The sequence below is a fragment of the Erpetoichthys calabaricus genome, chromosome 1 (assembly GCF_900747795.2).
Source record: "Erpetoichthys calabaricus chromosome 1, fErpCal1.3, whole genome shotgun sequence".
NCBI classification, from domain to species: Eukaryota; Metazoa; Chordata; class Cladistia; order Polypteriformes; family Polypteridae; genus Erpetoichthys; species Erpetoichthys calabaricus.
Genome location: NC_041394.2, coordinates 76,411,821 through 76,433,402, shown reverse-complemented (window position 1 = coordinate 76,433,402; position 21,582 = coordinate 76,411,821). Strand labels below are relative to the sequence as shown.

General features: G+C 36.6%; 1 protein-coding gene across 9 annotated transcripts in view; it reads left to right on the top strand.

Moving 5' to 3' along the window:
- The window catches only part of plcb3 (phospholipase C, beta 3 (phosphatidylinositol-specific)), a 357,037-nt gene that overhangs the window by 226,644 nt on the left and 108,811 nt on the right, over positions 1 to 21,582 (top strand). For 3 of the 9 annotated variants that reach the window (XM_051920110.1, XM_051920112.1, XM_051920129.1), the window contains exon 3: positions 20,783 to 20,851. The exons of the other annotated variants lie outside the window; for them this stretch is intronic. In XM_051920110.1, the coding sequence (XP_051776070.1) occupies positions 20,783 to 20,851 (69 nt within the window). The remainder of the gene's footprint in view (positions 1 to 20,782; positions 20,852 to 21,582) is intronic. 9 annotated transcript variants of the gene reach the window in all.

Below are 21,582 nucleotides of genomic sequence, written 5' to 3'. Positions count from 1 at the left end.
TAGACTGGGTAGTGAAATGAGTTTAAAGTTAAATTTGTGTCTTCTCATTTTTACCTCTGCCCGTGACAGAACTATTACTCCTCAATATAGACATTTGCTTTTCTTGTCTGCTGTAGAGCTGCAGGTGGCACACTGCCAATCAACTAAAAAGGTGTTGAGCTAATGAAACAATATGTGAAAATGCAGTAAGATAAATACCCTTCAGTGTAACAGATCATTATTTATGCACTGTATATATAAAGTAAATTAGTATGCAAACCAAAACCTCATCACATTTTCCATCACTGTTTGGGTTCCCTTTACACTTTGTGTCCCACCTTAGATAAATTTAATCAGGTGAAGTTAGGTGAATGTGGTGTTGTGCATTATCTGTCTGTCTGTCTATGTTTTATTTCTAGTTTTGTTCTTATTTTGGACAGGACAGAAGAATTCAACGACATTCCTGACAAACTTCATTCTGCAAGTGCAGTATTTAGTACAGAAACAATTCTTCTTGTTACCAGCTACTGTGCAGTTTTTTCCATTTTGCTGTTTCTCTTCAAATGTGTGTTAGCTGTACACAGACACCACATGAAGCAGTTGAATAACTACCCTGCAGTGTGACAAGTGACCACAGACAGATTTAGACTGGGATGTGCATTCAGCATTTTTCTTTTGGTTGTGGGTATGATGCACGAGACACAGTTTTTTAAAATCCATCTTAGATAACATTCATTGGGATGTGCATTTTTTAAATATTATATTTGCAAGTGTCTTGATTTTTCTTTTTACTTTTTTATATCGTTGTATCATCATAAAAAAAAGCTTCTTGAAGAAAAGAACATTTTTGGTTAATTATGTAAATTTTTGCTTGTCAGTATTTTCCCATTCTAATCTTTTTGAAACTGAAATTGTTATTAGATAGATAGATAGATTAGTCTTTTAAGCTCAATTTCATAAAACTCAGAAGGAATGGTTTGAAAAGACTAATTGTGTGCCAAGTAGGCGAGGGTGTGCCCGGTCTAACTGCATTCCTGCTTGGATCCTGGTGCTGGCGGCTCAAACTTACAGACTTGTAAATAGGAATTACAGGGTGGTGAGAGGTAGTGCAAGCTGATAAAGACATAGTTTGGCAGGCGGTTAACAAGAACATGCAGAGTAGAACAAAAATTCAAATGTAGGCGTATGCATTGCTTTAATTTAAAATAGTTCCTGTCTGGAAAAAAGGAGAAAAAAGTAGTCACATACCTCTTATCATTAAGGGTCACAAAGAGATGCTCACTGAATTTCTTTAAGGAAAAATAAGAAGCTATTATTTATCATCAGCACAGTGAACTTTATTACAGCCTGTTGGTAAAGTAGTTAGCACTGATGCCTCATAAATCTTGAGTCCCTGATTTATATCCCCATCTTGTCATGGTGTAGAGTCTGCATGGGTTTTCCACCCATGTCCCAAAAATCTCCATATTAGATTAATTGGCAGTTCTACGTTGGTCTAATATGAGTGAATGCCTTATTCCAGAACCTGTTTGGTCCTAAAACCCTCCAACTCTAAATTTATTTAGGCAGGTTTTAAAAAATGTAAGGACATATGTTGGCATAATACCCACTTTCCTGTGACCCAGTGAAAATTAGGGCCCAGAAAATTTATGTATGAATTAATTGTGGAACAAGTGGTTGGGATGGTTATGTGAAACAGATGTCTGTCACCTATTTACAGACTAGCTGTGTTACCCAGCTTCACCTGGGAAATTTCCTAAGGCCTCAGTTATAACGTCACTGTTAATCAGATGTATTACAAGTACTGTGTAACTGAGTACTTTTCTGTATGATTTTTATATATAATATATATATTAATATAATATATACGGGGACGGAGGAACACATGGTCACTGATTACAACCGCAAGATGTTATGCGAATGAATATGAATAATTGAGTAATGTTGCATCTGTGCCACAATGTTTTCCAAAATGTACTATACAGGTCACAAAATGAATAATTCCAAATATCATATATACCTATGTATACCATACACATACTCACATCTACAGTTATTCGCAGTTTCAGATAAAAAGTAACTGCGTCAGATTCCTGGGGGGGGGGGGTAGAATAAAAGTTGAAAAAAAAGGTAACTTTTACAAGTACTATAAATATACACCGGCTGTTAAAGACGCAAACCAAATGTATGTTAAAGCATTGTTCTCTGAGGGACCCCTTTACAGAACTGTGCAAGCATTTAAACTTAGCAAGGCATGCTGTCGCTCATGATTTGTGTTGTACCCATGGCTTGAAGTGGGCTACTATGCTGTACTGCCACTTCCATGTTTATACATTGAACGTAACCTCATACTGCAATCTGCTTTCCAAGGGGACACCCTAGTTCTCTGCAATACTGCATGTATTTCACCTCCAAGGAACCTGTTTCCCACCCTGTTTTTAGGAGGATATGTACTTTATATAAGTGAGATGGATAATTCAAGGGGGGGCAACCATACCCCCTCCCCCTGCCCTCATAGAACTTGAATATATTTTCATACCACGTAGCGAGGAATAAAAAGATGCTGACATAGGAACTACATGTATCCAAGGACACAACTTGCTAAGCACATCTTTGATCTTCGCAGAATTTCTACTTTGTACTTCATTTGAATATGTTAGCAGAATCACTTCTTAGTGTCCAGGAAAAAGAGTATGTTGTGTCAAAGGATAGCCCTCTCACTGCAACATTATTGCCAAACAAAATTGACAGATATAGAATAATAAATTCAGTTCAATAAGAACTGAACACCAACTTCTAGAAATTCCATTTTCAATAAAATTACATCTCGATGAGCGTTTTGTCATTGAACAATTCCAGCTTGCCAAGCTGATAACGTTCTTTCTAATGATTTGTAATACCTTTATATTACACTGTTAGAGATACAGAGTGACCCTGGGTAACTTATTTATAGGCACCTGTTTATCTTAGAAGTGGATAACAGTCTCTTCCTTCTAGCCCATTAGTGTGTTTTACCAGCTGCTCTACATATGTCAACCAACTCTAGTATTTTAAACATGCACTTTAAGTTCTTCTATGGATCTGCTTAAAAGGAATGTGGTTTGGTGGGGGGGGGGGGGCATACTGTCACCAGAGACCCCAGATATCTGAATTAATTCTGGATATGTAGTTATAATTGGGCAAGACAGTCTGTTCTAATAAATAGTGAATGTATGGCCAGTTCAAGTGTCCCTTCTTTTAGCTCAAGATACCATCCACTTTAAATAGATAAATGGGCAGCCAGAAGATCTTGCATTAAGATATTTAATTAGGAACATTAGTTTATTGTCCAAGAATTGTTTTAAATTATAAAAAAATACATTATAACATCATTGCTAAGTGTTCCATTCCTTGTCTAATAAGAGCACAGATTGTACTGTATAGGTGATTCATATCTTTTTTACCAGTCCAAAGGTAGCCACGTGTACAGTAGTGGCACATTAATTAAGAAATGTCAAGTAGTGAGCACTGCATATGTGTAGGAGGCATGTTTTAAAACTGTTAATGAATGGGCATCATAAACAATAGATGGGTATGTAGCCTTTCAATGGGCTTCAAATGGAAGAATTTAAGAAGTCTGATACTCTGACATGTGATTTGATGCTTTGCTCCAATTGGCAACATTTACTCCATTGATTTGTAATGTTAACTTCACACACAAGCTTGGCAAACTCATTTTATAAATTGTTTAAACCCCATACAGAATCATCTGGTGATGGAGGCCTTTGAATAAGAACTGGGAGACTGAGCAAGTGTGCTCTGTGATGTTGATTTTAGGGAATCCATTCCCGGACGGGTTTATCCCTTCCCGGGAATTTGGGGATCCCGCATTTCATTCCCGGGAATCCTGGGCGCCCGGGATGACACAGTGCACGAGCATCTCACATGTGAATGGTTTTAGAACGACCGACACTTATTTTTAATAAAACTACTGCTATATGTCGACACAAATAAAAGACTAACCCTATCTACAAGCAGTTCATGCTGTCATATAAGTACATGTATCTTTAGTTGTGGTAATAAGAGCATAAAAAGCACAACGTCCTCACAGGTGGCGCAATGGTAGTGCCGCTGCTTTGCATTAAGGAGATTGTGGAAGATTGCGGGTTCACTTCCCGGTTCCTCCCTGTATAGATAGCGCTTTGAGTACTGAGAAACGCTCTATATAAATGTAATGAATTATTATTATTATTATTATTATTAACGTGTCCAGCATGTGGTCGTCCACGCTAGAGCGCACCTTCGTGCAGAAGTACGCCAGCCGCTGAGAAGCACGCTCTGCCTCCATTGAAGTAGGCGGCACAATCATCAGATACCGATACACTTGTTCTAAACAACGCCCGCGCTTGCCGTTGCTCTGAAACAGCGTCATTTCAGCTTTTACTCATGCATCCAGTTTCTTGTCATCATTCTGTGATGGCAAGTTTCTTGGCACAGATAATGCGGATGCAACAGACCGACGCATTGCAATTTCAAGTTGCTGTTCAAAGCTGTTGTCTGATGAAGTGCAAGCTGCAGCAATGGCGCCACCTTAATTATTTTCAACTATAACTCTGTTATTTCTTGATCGATTTTTACACTTTTATACGCTATATATGCGAGCTTGGCCATTCCCATTTTCCCTGGAATTACAGCAGTTTCATTCCCGGGAATGCGGGAATGAAAAATGTCCGGGAATCCCGGGTTCCCGGTAATCGGGAGCCCGGGAATGGATTCCCTAGTTGATTTCTGCCTTGGTCTCTTTGCTGTGAGGTTACCCTGCGCCCCTGGAACTGAATTAAAACATTTTGATAATGAGTAGATGCATGACCTGTTAATCACAAACTCCCAATCCAAGAGCTATACTCTACTAATTAGAAGAATTCTCACAGTATTATTTACACATGCTATCAGAGTTAAAGGTCTCATTAGAAAAAAATGCCTTTTAAAGTCTAATGAATCCAATACCTGTTAAACAGTAGTTATAATGTTTTGAAATATTTTAATGTAACCAGATAAAAATAGTCTATTTCTAGTGTAGGTAGTTCATGTCTGATTAAAATTTAAGTCTTCTCTTAGATATAATTTGTGACTCTTTTTTTGACAGAATAAAATACAAAACAATTCCTTATTGCTGATTGAGAATATATACCCTAAGTTCTTGTCTATAAGCCGCGGCTTATCTAAGGAAAAAAGTTGTGAAAATGAAAAAATAGAATATTGGCTTATACATAAGTCCGGCTTATACATCCATCGCGGGGGTTGCGTTCCAGAGCCACCCGCGAAATAAGAATATCCGCGAAGTAGAAACCATATGTTTATATGGTTATTTTTATATTGTCATGCTTGGGTCACAGATTTGCGCAGAAACACAGGAGGTTGTAGAGAGACAGGAACGTTATTCAAACACTGCAAACAAACATTTGTCTCTTTTTCAAAAGTTTAAACTGTGCTCCATGACAAGACAGAGATGACAGTTCCGTCTCACAATTAAAAGAATGCAAACATATCTTCCTCTTCAAAGGAGTGAAGCAAACAAATCAATATGTCTGTTTGGCTTTTAAGTATGCGAAGCACCGCGGCACAAAGCTGTTGAAGGCGGCAGCTCACACCCCCTCCGTCAGGAGCAGACAAAAAGAGAGAGAGGGAGAGTTTGTTTTTCAGTCAAAAATCAATACGTGCCCTTTGAGCTTTTAAGTATGCGAAGCACTGTGCAGCATGTCTTTTCAGGAATCAGCTTTACAAAAGATAGCAACGTGAAGATAATCTTTCAGCATTTTTAGACGAGCGTCCGTATCGTCTAGGTGTGCAAACAGCCCCCCTGCTCAATCCCCATACGTCAGGATCACAGATAGTCAGCGCAAGAGAGACAGAAAAGTAAGCCGGGTAGCTTCTCAGCCATCTGCCAATAGCGTCCCTTGTATGAAATCAACTGGGCAAACCAACTGAGGAAGCATGTACCAGAAATTAAAAGACCCATTGTCCGCAGAAATCCGCGATATATATTTAAATATGCTTACATATAAAATCACAATTTAAATGACCGCTACGCGCTCGTGTTGACTCGGCGACGCCCAGAGCAGAAAGAACGCGCTCCGGCCGCTCCAACCGCGCCATGCGGGGAGTGAGAGAGACGCCAATATCTCACACTCTCTTCCTCCTTAAAGAAATTAACTGGGCGCGAGTGAGACCACTGACCTCCCTCCCTTCTATTAGTTATAGGTTATAGTACGTTCGGCTTATCCATGAGTCCGGCTTATCTATGATACGATTTTATTTTAAAAATTCGTATGATTTTTGGTCTCCGGCTAATACATGAGTCCGGCTTATAGACAAGAACTTAGGGTATATATCTAAAGACTACATTTCAAGGATCACAATACAATAATATAGTTGCTTAAATTTAAAATAAATAGAAATGTTTCAGCTGAAATTTAAGCAAAAAGAAACCCCTTTTTTACATTTTAAGTCAGTATTTAACGTTTAATAATTAAAAAAAAAACAACTAAAGAAAAAATATCTGTTCAAATATACAATCAGAAATAAAGATAGCCCATAGAATAATACTTGAAGTCTCACTTTGTTGTAGTCCTAAAAGACTCAATTACTCCATTGAATACACTAAACTGCATAATTTTAGGCTGATTTTGTTATAAATGTTGAATGCTTCTATTTTGAGATATAAATATAATTTTCATTTTCTTTGCATCATATTGTAGTTTTTTGTGTATTAATTGTTTAACTGCTGTAAAATGCCACTAAAACTCTTGAAATAGATTTCTGTTTAACCTTGTGGTGCCCTGCATATCTGAGTCTGCGCAGCTATAGACAAATCTACACAGTAAATGCCTGCTGTGTTGCCAACCAAACAGTTTTAAAAAAGGCATAAGAATAATGTGTTATTTCTTAAAAGGTAAAGATATTAACTGTGCAGCCAGTACACTCAATAGGTAGTGACAAAGTCTTGGCTATTGACTCTCCAGAATGTTGGTTTGTGGTGAAAACTGACATTTGGGTTAGGTTGGGGGTTTGACAGAAATGGAATAGACAGCATTATGCTTGATATTATGCTGTTTAAATTGTGCCAATATTGTGAAATTTCTGAAAACGAAACTGCATTAGTAAACATCACATTAAACTATGTAAAATACAAGAAGAGAATTCTAATTTTCTAAGCAGCCTTGATTATTTTTTATTTTTGTGTGACGAATGAGATGAGTGGTCATGGTGAAATAAAAACTGCAAATTCAGGTAACAAAATTATTGAATATCAAACACACCCCTGCCATCACCTTCATAGGTATCACTGAAGTCAAGTTAGCAAAAAAAACAGATTTATAGAAGAACTGTCAATTTGTCTAGAGCAGTGTTTGCCAAACTCGGTCCAGGGTGCACACTGTGGCTGCAGGTTTTTGTTCCAACCAGCTTCTGTTTTTAATTGGACTCCTGGGCTAATTAAGTGATGTGTTATTTCCCAAGTTCTGTGTTTTGGGAACAATATAGAAATTAGAAAACTAAGTTTGGTAAAATATATATATATAATATACCAATCAGTTATATGGGAATAATGTATTTTTTTCTTTTTAACAATATTTTCATCTTGATTTTCATTCTACTTTTCTAGGTGTTCTAATTGTTTAATTAATCCATTATTTACTAATTAGTGGGTCAGATGCTAAAGTAATTGCAGCCTTTGATTATTCAGTGTTGTTTGCCTGGGTGTCTGCTCTGCTTATTTTTAATTGTCATTAATAAGATACAACGAAAAGGAAAAACTGCACAGAGAAAGGGCAAAATATAATGAAATAAACAAAAGAGAGTTAAGCATTTAAATCTATAGCAAAAGCAGAAATATTTCTAAATGTCTTATAACTGTAAAAATCATGCTGTTGTGCTTTTCTGAATGTAGAATAAAAGAAAAATAATACCAGCTAATTAAATGAGATCAGTGTTATCGGGTGTTGTCACTGATTAGCAATCTGGTTGGAACAAAAATCTGCAACCACAGGGGGTCCCCAGGATTGAGTTTGGGAAAACTGGTCTAGAGTGACATGGCAGTTCTGCCCAGCTGTTTATGGAACCATCTGACTGCTTTTAAAATGTATTGGCTGCTGTTAACACTGCACCTTCATTTTAGGATCAACAAAATGTCTGTCTGTCATTATATAGTCCCTTTTAAATATTTTTATCCATTGTTTTACACTACCAACATGTGCAACATATATACTAGCACTTCTTCTTTCATTCTGAATTGGAAAAAGCTGCCTGAACAAATATAAATCTTTTACATTACTTTTATGTTGTTAGAGTGTGTATTCAAAAGAATCAAGAACAACACTTTTTAAAGTGCTTGCTTAATCTGGAAAGGTACAAAACTCCAAGGTAATATGAACAATTTGTTCATTATGTAAGCTGATTTCCTATTTAATTTAACACCTTCTCTTAATTAATAATAATAATAATTCATTACATTTATATAGCGCTTTTCTCAGTACTCAAAGCGCTATCCACACAGGGAGGAACCGGGAAGCGAACCCACCATCTTCCACAGTCTCCTTACTGCAAAGCAGCAGCACTACCACTTAACACCAGTGCAGCATTTTTCAAAGTGCTAATTCAGCAATGGACATTAACACTTAAATTGAATAATAAACTTAACCACTTTTTTTGTAATTTAAATAAAATTCATGCTGTGGGAAGGGTATCACACTCTGATCTCTGGGGACTTCAGTGTGTGCAGCCTCTTTATTAACTGGCAACTACTTAATGTTGTTAACTGAACCTCCTGTACCTCTGCAGTAATATTCAGTTGACTTGCTCTTTAAAAACTCTTCATTGTTTTGTTTCTGCTTTAACAGCAAGGTGTTGGTAACTAATTAGTAGTAATATTGTATTGCCAGTTTGATTTGTATTGTGATTTTTAAATTATTCTCTGTGTATTGTAATTCAGTATTTTGAATTTTGGGGGGATTTTAATATAATTTTTGTTAAAAACAAGTGAACCTTGCTTTAAACAAGTTTATGAAATGTGTCTCCAAAAATGTTGGTATCTTTTATACTATACTGTATTGTAGCTAGTAGTGCCAGTAGATTATTTTATTTATACTCACAAATGTTCAGTAAATCAGTAGCTGGGACCAGCAGAATCTACTCGGGGCAAAGCTACGTGGTAGAAAGACTAAGAAGTCCCAGACTGTTAATGTGTGGAGTGGTTCTTCCAGAGGCTCATGAATGTCAGTAGACTGGAAGATGTTTGGATAGTCAGAAGAAGGTCATTTAACAACTTTGGAGTAAGAACTGGCTTACATTTTAAGGGCAGTGCCCTACAACACTGCACAGAGACAATGAATTACATCACATAGATTCCTGGTTAGTCGATTCTGTTTCATGTGTAATCATGTGTCACCGCAATCATCTTTGAATATAATGTATGTAATGGTGCCACAATCAAGAATCTTAGATTTTTGTAATGGAAAAAGCAGATTTAAAAAACATTACATTTTTCACTTTTGCTTTTCTTTACCCCAGTATAGGTGGTGCTTATTTAGATCCTTATTATATATCATTCCTGAAAATAAATTTTTAGTTGCAAATTTTGATTCAAATTAAATGACACTGATCACATGTGCCTTAGATGGCAAAATTAAATTTTGAATATTCCACTGTTGGTTCAATAGGAACAGGTAATTATGTGAGTGAAACACAGCCAAGCTTACAAATTTCACTAGATTACACATCATATTTTGTGAATCAGTTACAGAGCACAGGATTCTCTTTAGCTATGAAATAAAATTGTAAACAATTACTAAATTAAGAGTTTTGCAAGCATTATGTCTGCTTTATAATACAGATGAAAAAGGCTGAAGATTAATGTTATATTTGTATGATGTCTATCCACTGGAGAATACAGTACACATGTTTGCATGGATTTTATTTTTCATTTGGGATTCGTTTGGGTTAAGTAACTTACTTGCTCAGAGCCGTGCAGTCAGATGGAGGCAGGGGTTTAAAATCCATTGTTGCTTACACAATGTTGCCTACCTTTGAGGATCACAGTGCAGGGTACTGTAGTGCAATAGTTTCGTTTAGTCAGGAGAACAGGACATGGGTAATGAGAAGCTATTAGCAGTACTCTGCAGTTCTGTGGGTTGACTGTATTGTTCAAATTATTCAGTTACCCTGATAATCAATAAAAATACTGAGTATAGTAAAAGTTTAAGTCATGTCTCCGCTTACTGCAGAAATGTGGAAGAATGCAAACAAATCTTGTGCTACCTAAAACATGCTGAAACAGTATGTAGGAGATGCTAATTCTTCATGTTTGCAGTAGCAGGGAAAAGGCAAGCCAAAGGACATAGTCAATCACAATGAACAAGAGTATCACAATGGTGTGCCAAGAAGCAGTTCTTGAAACAGGTTTAATTCTCAAGAGGGGCACTTTTGTCCTTCTGGGTACTCTTGTTCCTTGTCACAGTTAGGTTATCAAGGGCTCTCAAAGCTGATCTGTGTGAGTGTCCCCTGAAAAGGGCTAGCCTCCGTACTAAGGATGGTTCCTGCCTTGTACCTCTTCTGCCAGGATAGACTATCTGTGATACTAACCAGGAAACGGCAGCTACAGAAAAAGAGTGGGAGCCCAACAGATTTTCTCATTTTGATGAATCTCTTTTTCCTGGATATCTTTTCCAAGTCTCAATATTCCTGAATGTTATTTATAAACCACTAATAATGGAATCTGGGTGCATATCAACCACTCTGCAGCCTTGACAGATTTTAAATATATTGTAACACTTACAAATGATCCATTGACTGTGTTTAATTATATTATAAAATATTTCAATTGTGTACACTGCTATGGTGCATTTTATACAGTAAAAGCTTGTTGGCTGCTCATACTGTTTTTTAATAAATGAGTTGTTAGAATCCAATTGAGATTTATACTGTATCTTAGACATCAGCCTAGAAAGCATGTTTATTCCATGTTGCGGTTTCTGGCACTTAAATATCAGTCAGCAGGCTTTATGGGAAGCTGTGATTACAATAGGTTTGAAAACATTTCCAAATGAAAAGCACCAGAAGAGTGCACTGTAAATGAGTAAGCCTGAGCCTGTCGACACTTGATATCCCTGTGAATCATACTGCTGTTCCCCTGAAGGTCATCAATTTACTTGTGGATTTAGAACTGATTTCTGTGTTGGCCTATACAGGTCAAGAGTGAACCTCTTTACTTTATTGTATTTATGTTTTTGCATAAAGAATTATTTCCATTTTTTGCTGCACATCACACATCAAGTCACATTGTCTCCAGCCTTTTTTTTATCAGTTTGTTATTGATATACCCTAAATGATGCCCAGTACCCTTCCCACAAGCAAAAAGAAGCTGGTAGCAGAGTCAAATTCAACAAAATGCATAGATGAAGAAGAGGAAAATAATTAGGTAACAAACACACCATACACATGGAGTGCCAATGGGCAAAAAATAGCAAGGTTTTCATTGTTGAAACTGAGGGTCTCCAGAATTTTAATAATACACATTATTACCATACCATACCATTTTTATTTGTTAAGCGCTTAAAAAACACAGCATTACAACTGACCGAAGCGCTGTACAGTTAAAACAAGCAAGACTAAAAGCAAAATATTAAAAAAACAAACATTAAGAGAGAATTAAAACAGAGACACTAAAAAAACAGGTCAGGGGACCCAATAAAACAGAGAAATAGCAAAAAGCAAGTGGGAATAAGACAGGTTAAGAATTAAAAGCCAATGTGAAGAAGTGCGTTTTTAGGTGTGATTTGAATGTGGTGACTGAAGTGGCTTGCCTAACCACTAAAGGTAAGGAGTTCCAGAGCTTGGGTGCACAGACAGAAAAAGCCCTTTCACCACGAGCTTTAAAATGTGCCTTGGGAACGGTTAGGAGCAGCTGATCTGCGGATCTAAGAACACGAGGGGGATTGTGACGATGGAGCAAGACACTCAAGTAGGCAGGGGCTAGACCATTTAGTGCCTTATAGGTTAAGAGGAGTGAATTATTGAGTGAAATCTCAGCAGCATAGTGTGTTATTTGTTAGGTTTTTGTCTTTTGTCTTGAATTTTTGGATTCAAGTTTAAAAATATCAAGTTCACTATTTGGAAGCAATTTCAGGTAGGTCCGGTATAGACTGAGCAGACTCATAGGTTTATAAACTGAAACTTACATTTTTGTGCTGATTTACTGTGTAAGCTGGGTCAAGTTGCTTTATTTTCCTGTCATTCAATTGTATGGTAAGGGGTTTGTTTTGTAATTTTTCATAACATCATAAATACAGAATTTGTTGTAAAAGCTGCTTGTAAAGTGAAGAGTGAAAGAGAACACATACATTGCAGCATAGATAATTTTACATGCAAGTAAACTTGCTGTGATTAAGTAGGAAGCAGAATGCAATTTACAGTTTAAAGGCTGCCAGCTTGGCTGTGAGTTGTTTTGGCAAGGTGAAAAGCAAGAAGTGAGTTACTTGATTAACAACTCTGATCACCTCTTTGCTTCTTTGTTAGCATACCTGGCAATCCCTTGTGGGTTCTTCTTTTAGTCACTGACCACAGTATCTGTTATAACATGTTACATTTGCACATCTGTAGATTTTGCAAGTTGTTATTTGTGACATATTAATGACCTGCTATACCACAATAGTTAGGGTCCAATACCGTTTACCTGTACATTGTGATGAGTGTATGCAGAGCAAGTGCATATAGTATGTGGTTCTTATTGTTGACACTAACAACAAAAGTTTGATCTCGGCAAAATACAGGAAAAATTCTGTTACAACGAATATCTTCACAACAAAATTTTTATTACAACAAAGTATTTTTATGGTCCCAACAGTTTCCCCATATGACATGGGTCTATAGAAATCTCGTTACTACGAAATACATTCAGCAGATACTTTCATTACAATGAAGTGCCCAAAAGACCTTGAAATGCCTGAATGAATCATGCACAGAGCAGTTAGTTCTGTGATCACAGCTCGGTTGTGCACAACGGTCCCCAAACAGAAACACTGTAATTTTTTTTTTCTTTCTTCAAACTTTCCTCGTTCTGTTTTTTTTTTTTTTTTTTGCTGTTTTTGTTTTCGGTAGTTTTCAGTGATACCTTTTGCTTATTGCTTGTCAACATTTGAAAAACTTCCATTGGAATTTAACTCATTGTCACCCTCCTATAGAAACGGCATACACAAATAAATGCTAACAGTTCATATTAGAAGAAAAAACTCAATTGCGGCAAAAAGAAAAAAGACGTTACCAGTGAATTCGGAATTTCGCCATTGACACTGTTAACTTTCTTGAAAGACGGAGCAAAAAAAGAAGAAAAATCTTGTGTTGCAAATGTATGTGAACTTCTGTATTTGAAGATGTCGAAAAAGCCGTTTTTATGTGGTTCAGTGATGCTTGTTCAAGAAACATTCCTATTAATGCGGCACTCATTCAAGAAAATGTGAGGTTTCTAAACTCTCTTGGGACCTCCCACAACTGGACAACCCGCCGAAGAGCATCCCAAAGTGCGCTTACCGCATCTGTGGAAGACTGTTTATATGTTGCCAAGGCAACAGCAGGCTCACAGCTCTGCTGTGTCTCTCCGCCAAAGCAAACTCAATGGGTGATGCAAGGAACATTGTAAATGCAAGGCTGACTGCTGTGTCTGTTTATAGGAGAGTGGCAGATCCCGCTACAATAAATAACCCTGCTGTTCCTGTTTCAAGCTGAATAAAGCTGGTTTTGGTAAATTACTGAGACTAAGCCTCGTGTTTTGGGGTGCAAGACAGGGACTTATAGCGCGACCCCAATCTTTTAGGATTTGCTTCTATGGCACCTCACTGCACCGCTGTGAGCCTGCTGTTGCCCTGCCCTGGCAACGGACAAACAATTTTACACAGACGCAGCAATCACGCTTCGGGACGCACTTCAGCGTGACATTCCCATTGGGTGGGGAGATCCCAAAAGAGTTCAGAAACCTCACAATATGAAGAAGAAGAAAAGGATGATTCAGCTTCTGATTGATAACTGTGCTGCCCACAACATACTTCCACATTTAGATAATGTTCGTGTTGAATTCCTCAGAATCTCATTACAACAAAATTTTCATTACAACGAAATATTTTTTAGGTCTCGGGCAGTTCATTGTAACGGAATTTTACATGTAATTGTATTTCTCATATTATTACTTTGAAATCACTTGGTTGTTGTTTTTTTTTTCCTGGCGCTTCCTGACACACAAGTACAAGAGAGCACCCACATATTATATACATTTTGACACATTCTCATACCTAGATGTGCAATATGTCAAGCTTTTAGGGTCTCCCCCTTATTTTTGGCCCTCTAGACCTGAAACCCCTCATTTCTAGGTCATTTTTGGACCATATTTTGTGCAGGAAATCACACCCTTATGATAAAGATTGAACCTATCGGTGTCTCCAGCAAAAATTATCAGAAGGGCTTGAAGTTGTGCATGCCACATCAACTGACCCTAGGGGTTCACTCCTTGATGGGATACAAGGGTCAAAGTTACACCTAAATAGGAAACTTAAAAAAAAAAAAAATGGGGATTGGTATTATAGGCATGTGGAGTGTCATTTTATGTTATTTCAAGGTTGCTGTGTGGTGCCCGGGTTGCTTGAAGCTGGCATTACCTCCTTGAACCTGGGACATTGATGAACATAAAACAAGATATACTAGGCAGTGTGGACACACAATACAGAAAGGGTAGGTGCAGATATGCAAAGGACTTTTATCAAAAATTCAAGCAAATCCTTGTTCATCCATAAATAAAGTGCAGAGCAGTCCAGTCTATACATAAATAATCTTCAATACAGTGATGCTCCAATTGATTGGCTGCTGATCTAAATTGGCCAGTTTCACTACAAAAGACTTGATCACAAAAAAAAATTTTTTTTTAGCATCTGCCTTTCTAAGCTTTATGGTTGTTTTAGTAATTTATGGTAATGTGTTCTTCCTTTTATGCAACGTATAACAGTAGTTGAACTAGTACACATTTTCCTGTAAACAGAGAGCAGCAAGGCAGACTCTACCAGAGAGAGAGAGAAGATTAGAATATTAGTCTATACATTAAAGAAAGTGGAGTAATAAATAGAGAAAAGAAGAATAAGAGGAGTCGTTCTTTGCAACTAGACAAGCAGCAAGAAAACATACTTTAATGAATTTGGACCTTTCTATTTTGGCCTCTAATTAAAACAGACACTGCTTCTCTGAGTTTAGACAGTGAGCGAGCTTGTGTTTAGTACAGCAGCTCACATTTTCGTTTAGAAAAAGAAGAGATGAAGAATTTGAAGTTTCTGCTTTGTAAACAATAGGCTTGTTAGCATACCAGCAAAAGTTGTTTATTTTGCTTGTAAATTTGTTTAAAATATTAGCCATGAATCTTCTTGATAAATATCTTATGAACATTTGAAAGATTTGCAGATTTTTCAAAGGTTTGTACTGTGTTTATTGTTTGTGTGTGTCAAATAGTATAAGTTTTGATTAGAAACAAGTACTAAATAATTACGTGGTAATCCATATGTGTAATTACACCTCAAGCATTAGGAATGTTTGGCTAGTACACTGTTAAGAAAAAAAAACTGTATAAATATAGTAATATATGATGACAGATGAAGCATAATGCTAGATAATGATGGACACTGCATGTAATGGTGGGACAGATACTTAAAATCTTGCCAGCTAGCATATTTTTTAGTGGCTAACATGTGCCTTATGATATGATGCAAAACTTAGACTTAACTGCTTACAGGGAATCCAGAAGTGAAATTAGAAGACTGTACCACGTCATTTCTTAATGGTGGCAAGATGACTGTCCACTCCAGGGTGCTTTGGGAAAGAGGAAAAAAAGAAAAATGCCAGCCTGTTATCTGCTTTGAACTGCTTGCTAGATGAATGGAAAGAATGAAGAGAAGTGAGGCTTCTTTGACTTAGACTTTACATGGGGTAAACCATTGTAGAAAATACATTTCCAAAGTAGGCATCCATATTAGGCATAACAAAGTGCACTGGTTTGCTGAATACGCTTACTCCTCCTGAAATGTGATGTTCAATTTCATTTAGCAGGGATTTATAAAAAAAAAAACTATGTTCCATTCAGCATGCATGTGTTCATGATGAATGTGTATGTTTCCTAAAGAGTTCTTAGTGTTGCACTTTGGAGCTGCTTAGAAAAAACAAAGTATGCCTTGGGATATCTGATGATTAGTCGTTCAAGAGAGAGTTGATTTAGGATCACTAGCTAGTTCAGTAGGTATATATTGCTGTCGAAGTGTTATTTACACACAGATTTTGATTTTTGGGGAGAGGGAGATAAGCTAAGACTGCAAACATCAAATGCACTCCAGGTGAGATTTCATAGTAGTTGCTACTGATCATCTTCGACCATTTGCATTTCAGGCCCTCAGTTGGGGCAAAATTCTTTGTTTGCCACAGATTTGTTTAATCTTTGTAAGTGTTCAAGTTAGTGTTGCAAAACTCCAAACTCTAACTATGCTACATTCCAAAAATATTTGAAGCCATCATTTTGAATTTGCACGTTACCTTGAGAAACTTGCCTCTAGGAAATTATGAAGGAGATAGTTATTAAAAATAAAATTGGACATTCTAATTTATAAAAATAATGAAAAAACAAGTATAAAGTACACTGTTCTGAAATTGTGAGATCATTGATGCTAACCTGTATGGTAGCTTTAGGTGGTTCAGTGAAGTTGCTTATCTGCAACTCTGAAATATACTTCAAAACTGGGCCCTGTTTACTTTCCCAGAATACTTCATTGTGGGAATAAAATGGAAAAATGAAGAAATTCTAGGGACTGTATGTAAAGATTACTAAGGCATTTTTTAATATCAAAATCTACAGTATTTGCTGGTCTTGACTATTATATGAGCAGATGCCTTGCCAATATTAGGTAAATAATGTTATGTTTCCGTTTTAAGTGAAATGTATGTGTCTAACTCACCCCAAAGCCATAAATCACAGATGTGAAGGCACAGTGCGTTTGCCATTGAGGAAACTAATGACAGGAACCCGATAAGCTTCTCACAGAAGCAGAAAAACACATTTCCCCTTTGCTATCAAGGTCGATTCTGTGCAGCCACATAATTAGGAAGCGTACTTTAACCTAACTGCAGGGGGGTATCAACGAAACCATGGTCTCATGAAATCAGTTTTGCTTTTGCAAAATACTGGCATCCAGTATAGTTACTTTTTAAAAAACTTTTAACCATTTTTTAGCTTGTAAAATATCATTTCATCAGTTATCAAAGGCATTTAATTTATGTCAATGTTGCAGGGGTCTGAAGTTTATCCCAACATCACTTGGCACAAAACAGGAACGGTGCCCATCCATCACAGGGCACACTCACACACATACCTATGCCTTCTATGTGTTTTTTCGTAGAGAAGATATATGCTAAAATAGACTTGTTTTTATTTAATTTACTCATGGACAGAAAGTGGTTAAAATGGTAAAAATAAGAATGGAATTTCTGTGCATTTTATGTTAGCTTACAATATGAAAGACTTTGAAGAAGATCAAATGGATTAGAGCTAACAAATGGGTAAGCCATGCCCCACCAGCCAAGTCAGGGTTGTTTAATTTCAGTTTAACACCAGTCTGCTGTGTTAATATCACAGCGTGTTGCTTCTATTTGTGAAAGGTTAAGAGGTGGCCCGTTCTTTGTGGATTCATGTCTTGCATTTGATGTTGCCAGTACCCTGTATTGGAGTAAGTGCATTAAGCAAATGGATGAATCCATTGAAGTTTCATTTCTGGCAGAACAATTGTAGTACCAATAGTTTAAAAATACTGAAAGTAATTGGTTGCTGTGATCATACCTGAAGGCAACTTTTTGATTTCAATTTATGATCATTGTGATGACCCTCAGCTTTGTAGCTGATTAGAAAATATATTGTAGATACCAAGTTCACAACAAGAAAGCAAGATAGTCTAGAAAAATTAATGGAATTGTATCTATTAAACAGTTTTTGTTTTTACCAGTGGCACACAAACAAAACCACAAGAAAGATCCTTCTATCCATCCAGATGTCTGGTCAGATCTTAACTTAGTACTGATCAGAAGACAGAGAAAATTTAATACAAAATTTGCTTTCTTGTTCTTAGTTTTGATTTCTTTAATGCAAAAAATGTAATTGGCACAAATATGTAAAGTAAGCTAAATATGTTACAACTGAAACATTTTGAATGAAAGCACTAAATGTGTTATAGTTTAGTCCCTTTTATCTATTAAGATATTAATAAAATATGTATGTTAGCAGTTAATAGTTTTGGACTTAACACAAATGCTACATAGAAAATTCAATTGTGATTACTTTAAGAAAGATGTACATAGAGGCTGTATTTATATATAAAAAAAAAAAAATTAAACCCCAATTATTACATCGGGCTTTTTTTATTTTATTGGGTTACAGTGTGGAATCCTAGCACATTCACATAGACTTTTTTTGTTGTTGCCTTTTAGGTGAAACATTCTCTAATATTAATTATAGCTCCATAAGTACTCTCAAGTCAGTATGTGGCAACAGCACCTTTGTAAAAAAGTTAATTTATATTTCTCTTATGTTAACATCTGCACTACCTTTTCCCCCATTTTTTCCCCATTCCTCTTCTCAAATTAGTTCCATCTCCCACCGTTTGAACAAGGGACCACTGGCAAACAATAATTGTCCATCTTTACCTGATTTTTAACAACTGCATTAAGAGCCAGGCTTTGACTGGACGAGCCAAAATCATTGACTTCCTAGTTTGTTTTTTGTTTTTTCTCTTTTTCTGTCACAAGTTTAGCAAGACCTCGCACAGAAGTAGTCTCCACCATGCTTCAGGCTGGTATGGAGTTTTCAGGAAGGATCACAGTGTCACATTTTCACCTGACATAATGTTTGGCCTTCCATATGGTTTTAGTATCTTGTGGCACAAGGTTCTTGAAATTTAGTACAGTACACTCTGTTCAATAACAGCTTTCCTCTTGTCATGCACTTAGATGCACTTTTCTGTTAGGTACCTAGTCAGTAATGGCTTTATGCAGTTCTCCAATGTTACCCTTAGAGGACTAAACTATTATATGGTTTTTGGTGGCTTCCCTGAAATGTGACTTGCATTTCAAAACCTGAAAATCTGTAACACCAGATCTTGTTCATAATCCAAGAGAGCCGACTTGCCAAATTCCCACCTCTTCCTTGTATTGTCGATAAAGAAATTCTCCACGGTGACCACAAACACCACATCAACAATAATGCTAAAACTAATTGTAAACTCTCTTTTCACATAGGGAAGTTGCGCACTGCAATAGCTACTTTTTATGGAGAGCATATCTCCTCACCCTCCTCAACTTAATGCTTCACCGAGACATCTCTTATTTGTAGTGAATTGGCTGCTCATATTGACATGACATAAAAATGCTACACTTTTGCATATCATTAATTTGAAGCTTGACTGTTTAAACTCCAAAGTATCAGGATAAAGAGGCACCTGGGCAGTGAAAACTGCAATTTAAATTTACGTTTCTATGTGTTCTAATATTTGTATGTTGTAAACAATTCATCCTTGTGGTAAGTGTTGAAGCCTTACAGGTCCAGGAGACAGTATCTAAATCATCGTTCAGACTCCCTCTGTGCTTTTAAATTCACCATGGAATTCTATGTCTCTTTATATATTGTGCTATATAGCTAAGGCTGCTGTAGTTTGATATTTATTATAGTATTGATCAGAAGAAGAGTTATTTTTACAAATGCTAATTAGGACTCTGGGACATTACTGTGCCTGCTAAATATTTGGAGGTAAAAAAACACAGCCTTGTAGATGCAAAGCTGAAAAATGACCCATTCTGATCGTTGCACAGACTAGTACGGTGACTCACATCTCGTTGTTTACCATGCCTGTGGTCTACTGGTGTAGCATATACACCTTTGTTAATTGTACTGTATGTTGTCAACTGGAACCTAAATTATTGAATAACAATGTGAAGCCTCCTTTGTAAAGTGGGAGGTTGTGGGTGGGCTATGGGGCACTGACCAGTATTAGGAGTAGCTATGAATGTGTGAACATTGTGGGCCAATACTCTTTACATCACTTATCTCAATATATTCTATTTAGTGTACTCATGGATCACTAGCAGGCAGTGTTACCTGGTAGGCACATTGTTTTCTGTCACCCCAATCCTAGAAGTAATTCTCTGAGAAATGGTAAATATCATTTCCCCAATAGATGATTGTAAAATGAGAGCAAGACCCACAGCCAATGAGAGAAACAATTGGATAAGTAGGTTTAAAGTTAACAAGTAAAGGTAGTTAGTTATCCACTTCAGGATATTCCTTATAGATCTGCTTTGTAATATCCATCCAGACCTTACTTTGTAAAACGAAGAACAAAATAATAATATAAGTCATATACATTGTCTGACTCTATATAACTAATATAGCAATAACAACAAAAAAGCATTGAACACCTTCACTTTTTAAGATAAGTGAAACACATGACTCTCTATAGTTCATTTCCTTCTGCGTCTCTGATTTATGCCATATGACCATATGGTAATGGTCATTGTCTGTTAAAGGTCAGATCCATTTAGTAAAGAGATTACTAATAAAACATTGTCTTTCCCTTTTTCTTGCCTGCCAGCTTCACCTGTCTACAGTATATTGTACCTGGGTAACACTGTCAAATTATGGCTGCTTTTTGAAGCCTCTGCCCTTGTCCCAAGGGGGCTAACTCGAATGTCTTTTTTTGTATTTCAACAGGAGGTTGACCTGCTAGACATCAGTCATATAAGAGACACAAGAACCGGAAAATATGCCAAAGTTCCCAAGGTAAGTGGCATTGTTTATATCCTATGTTTTTAAGAATACTTTGAAAAATCCATGGAGACAAAACTTCACTAGATAATGGAAAGGTTGTGAAAAAGCAACAGTGTGTGACATGAAAACAGCTCAGTATAATAAACCATTTTAACAAAATAGTGAAGCAGATGTTGATTTAAGATAGTCATGTCCCTGATTGTCCAAATTTAAAAAATAACTAAGAACCATAATGTATGTTGGTGAATAAATGGCAGATATAAATTGAATTTACAAAGTAAATGTGTTAGTGTTATTGATTAAAACTGTGTTTGATGTTTTTTCTTTCAATTTATCTGGCCCCACATGACCTTAGATTTTATTATGAGTTCTGATAATGAATGACTTTATTAAGTCAAGAGCACATAGTGTGTTTTCAAATACTGTGTCCTTTTAACACAGCATAACATTCTCAAACCTTTTAATCCATTGTAAAGTCAGAGAACATCCCAGCAGCATTAGGTACAAGGATTAAAAATATCCACAGAGGATATTTTTAATTTCAGCTCATGCACACATGTACTGCATCTACAGGTTGTTGAAGCCATCTGCTGCATGCCCATGACATCTTTGAATACCTACATTCCTGTCTTTCAAGTGGACACCCTGAATGAGAATGTTGCATTTATGTGTGTGTACGTGTGTGTGTGTGTGTGTGTGTACGTGTGTGTGTGTGTGTACGTGTGCGTGTGTGTTTTAATGGT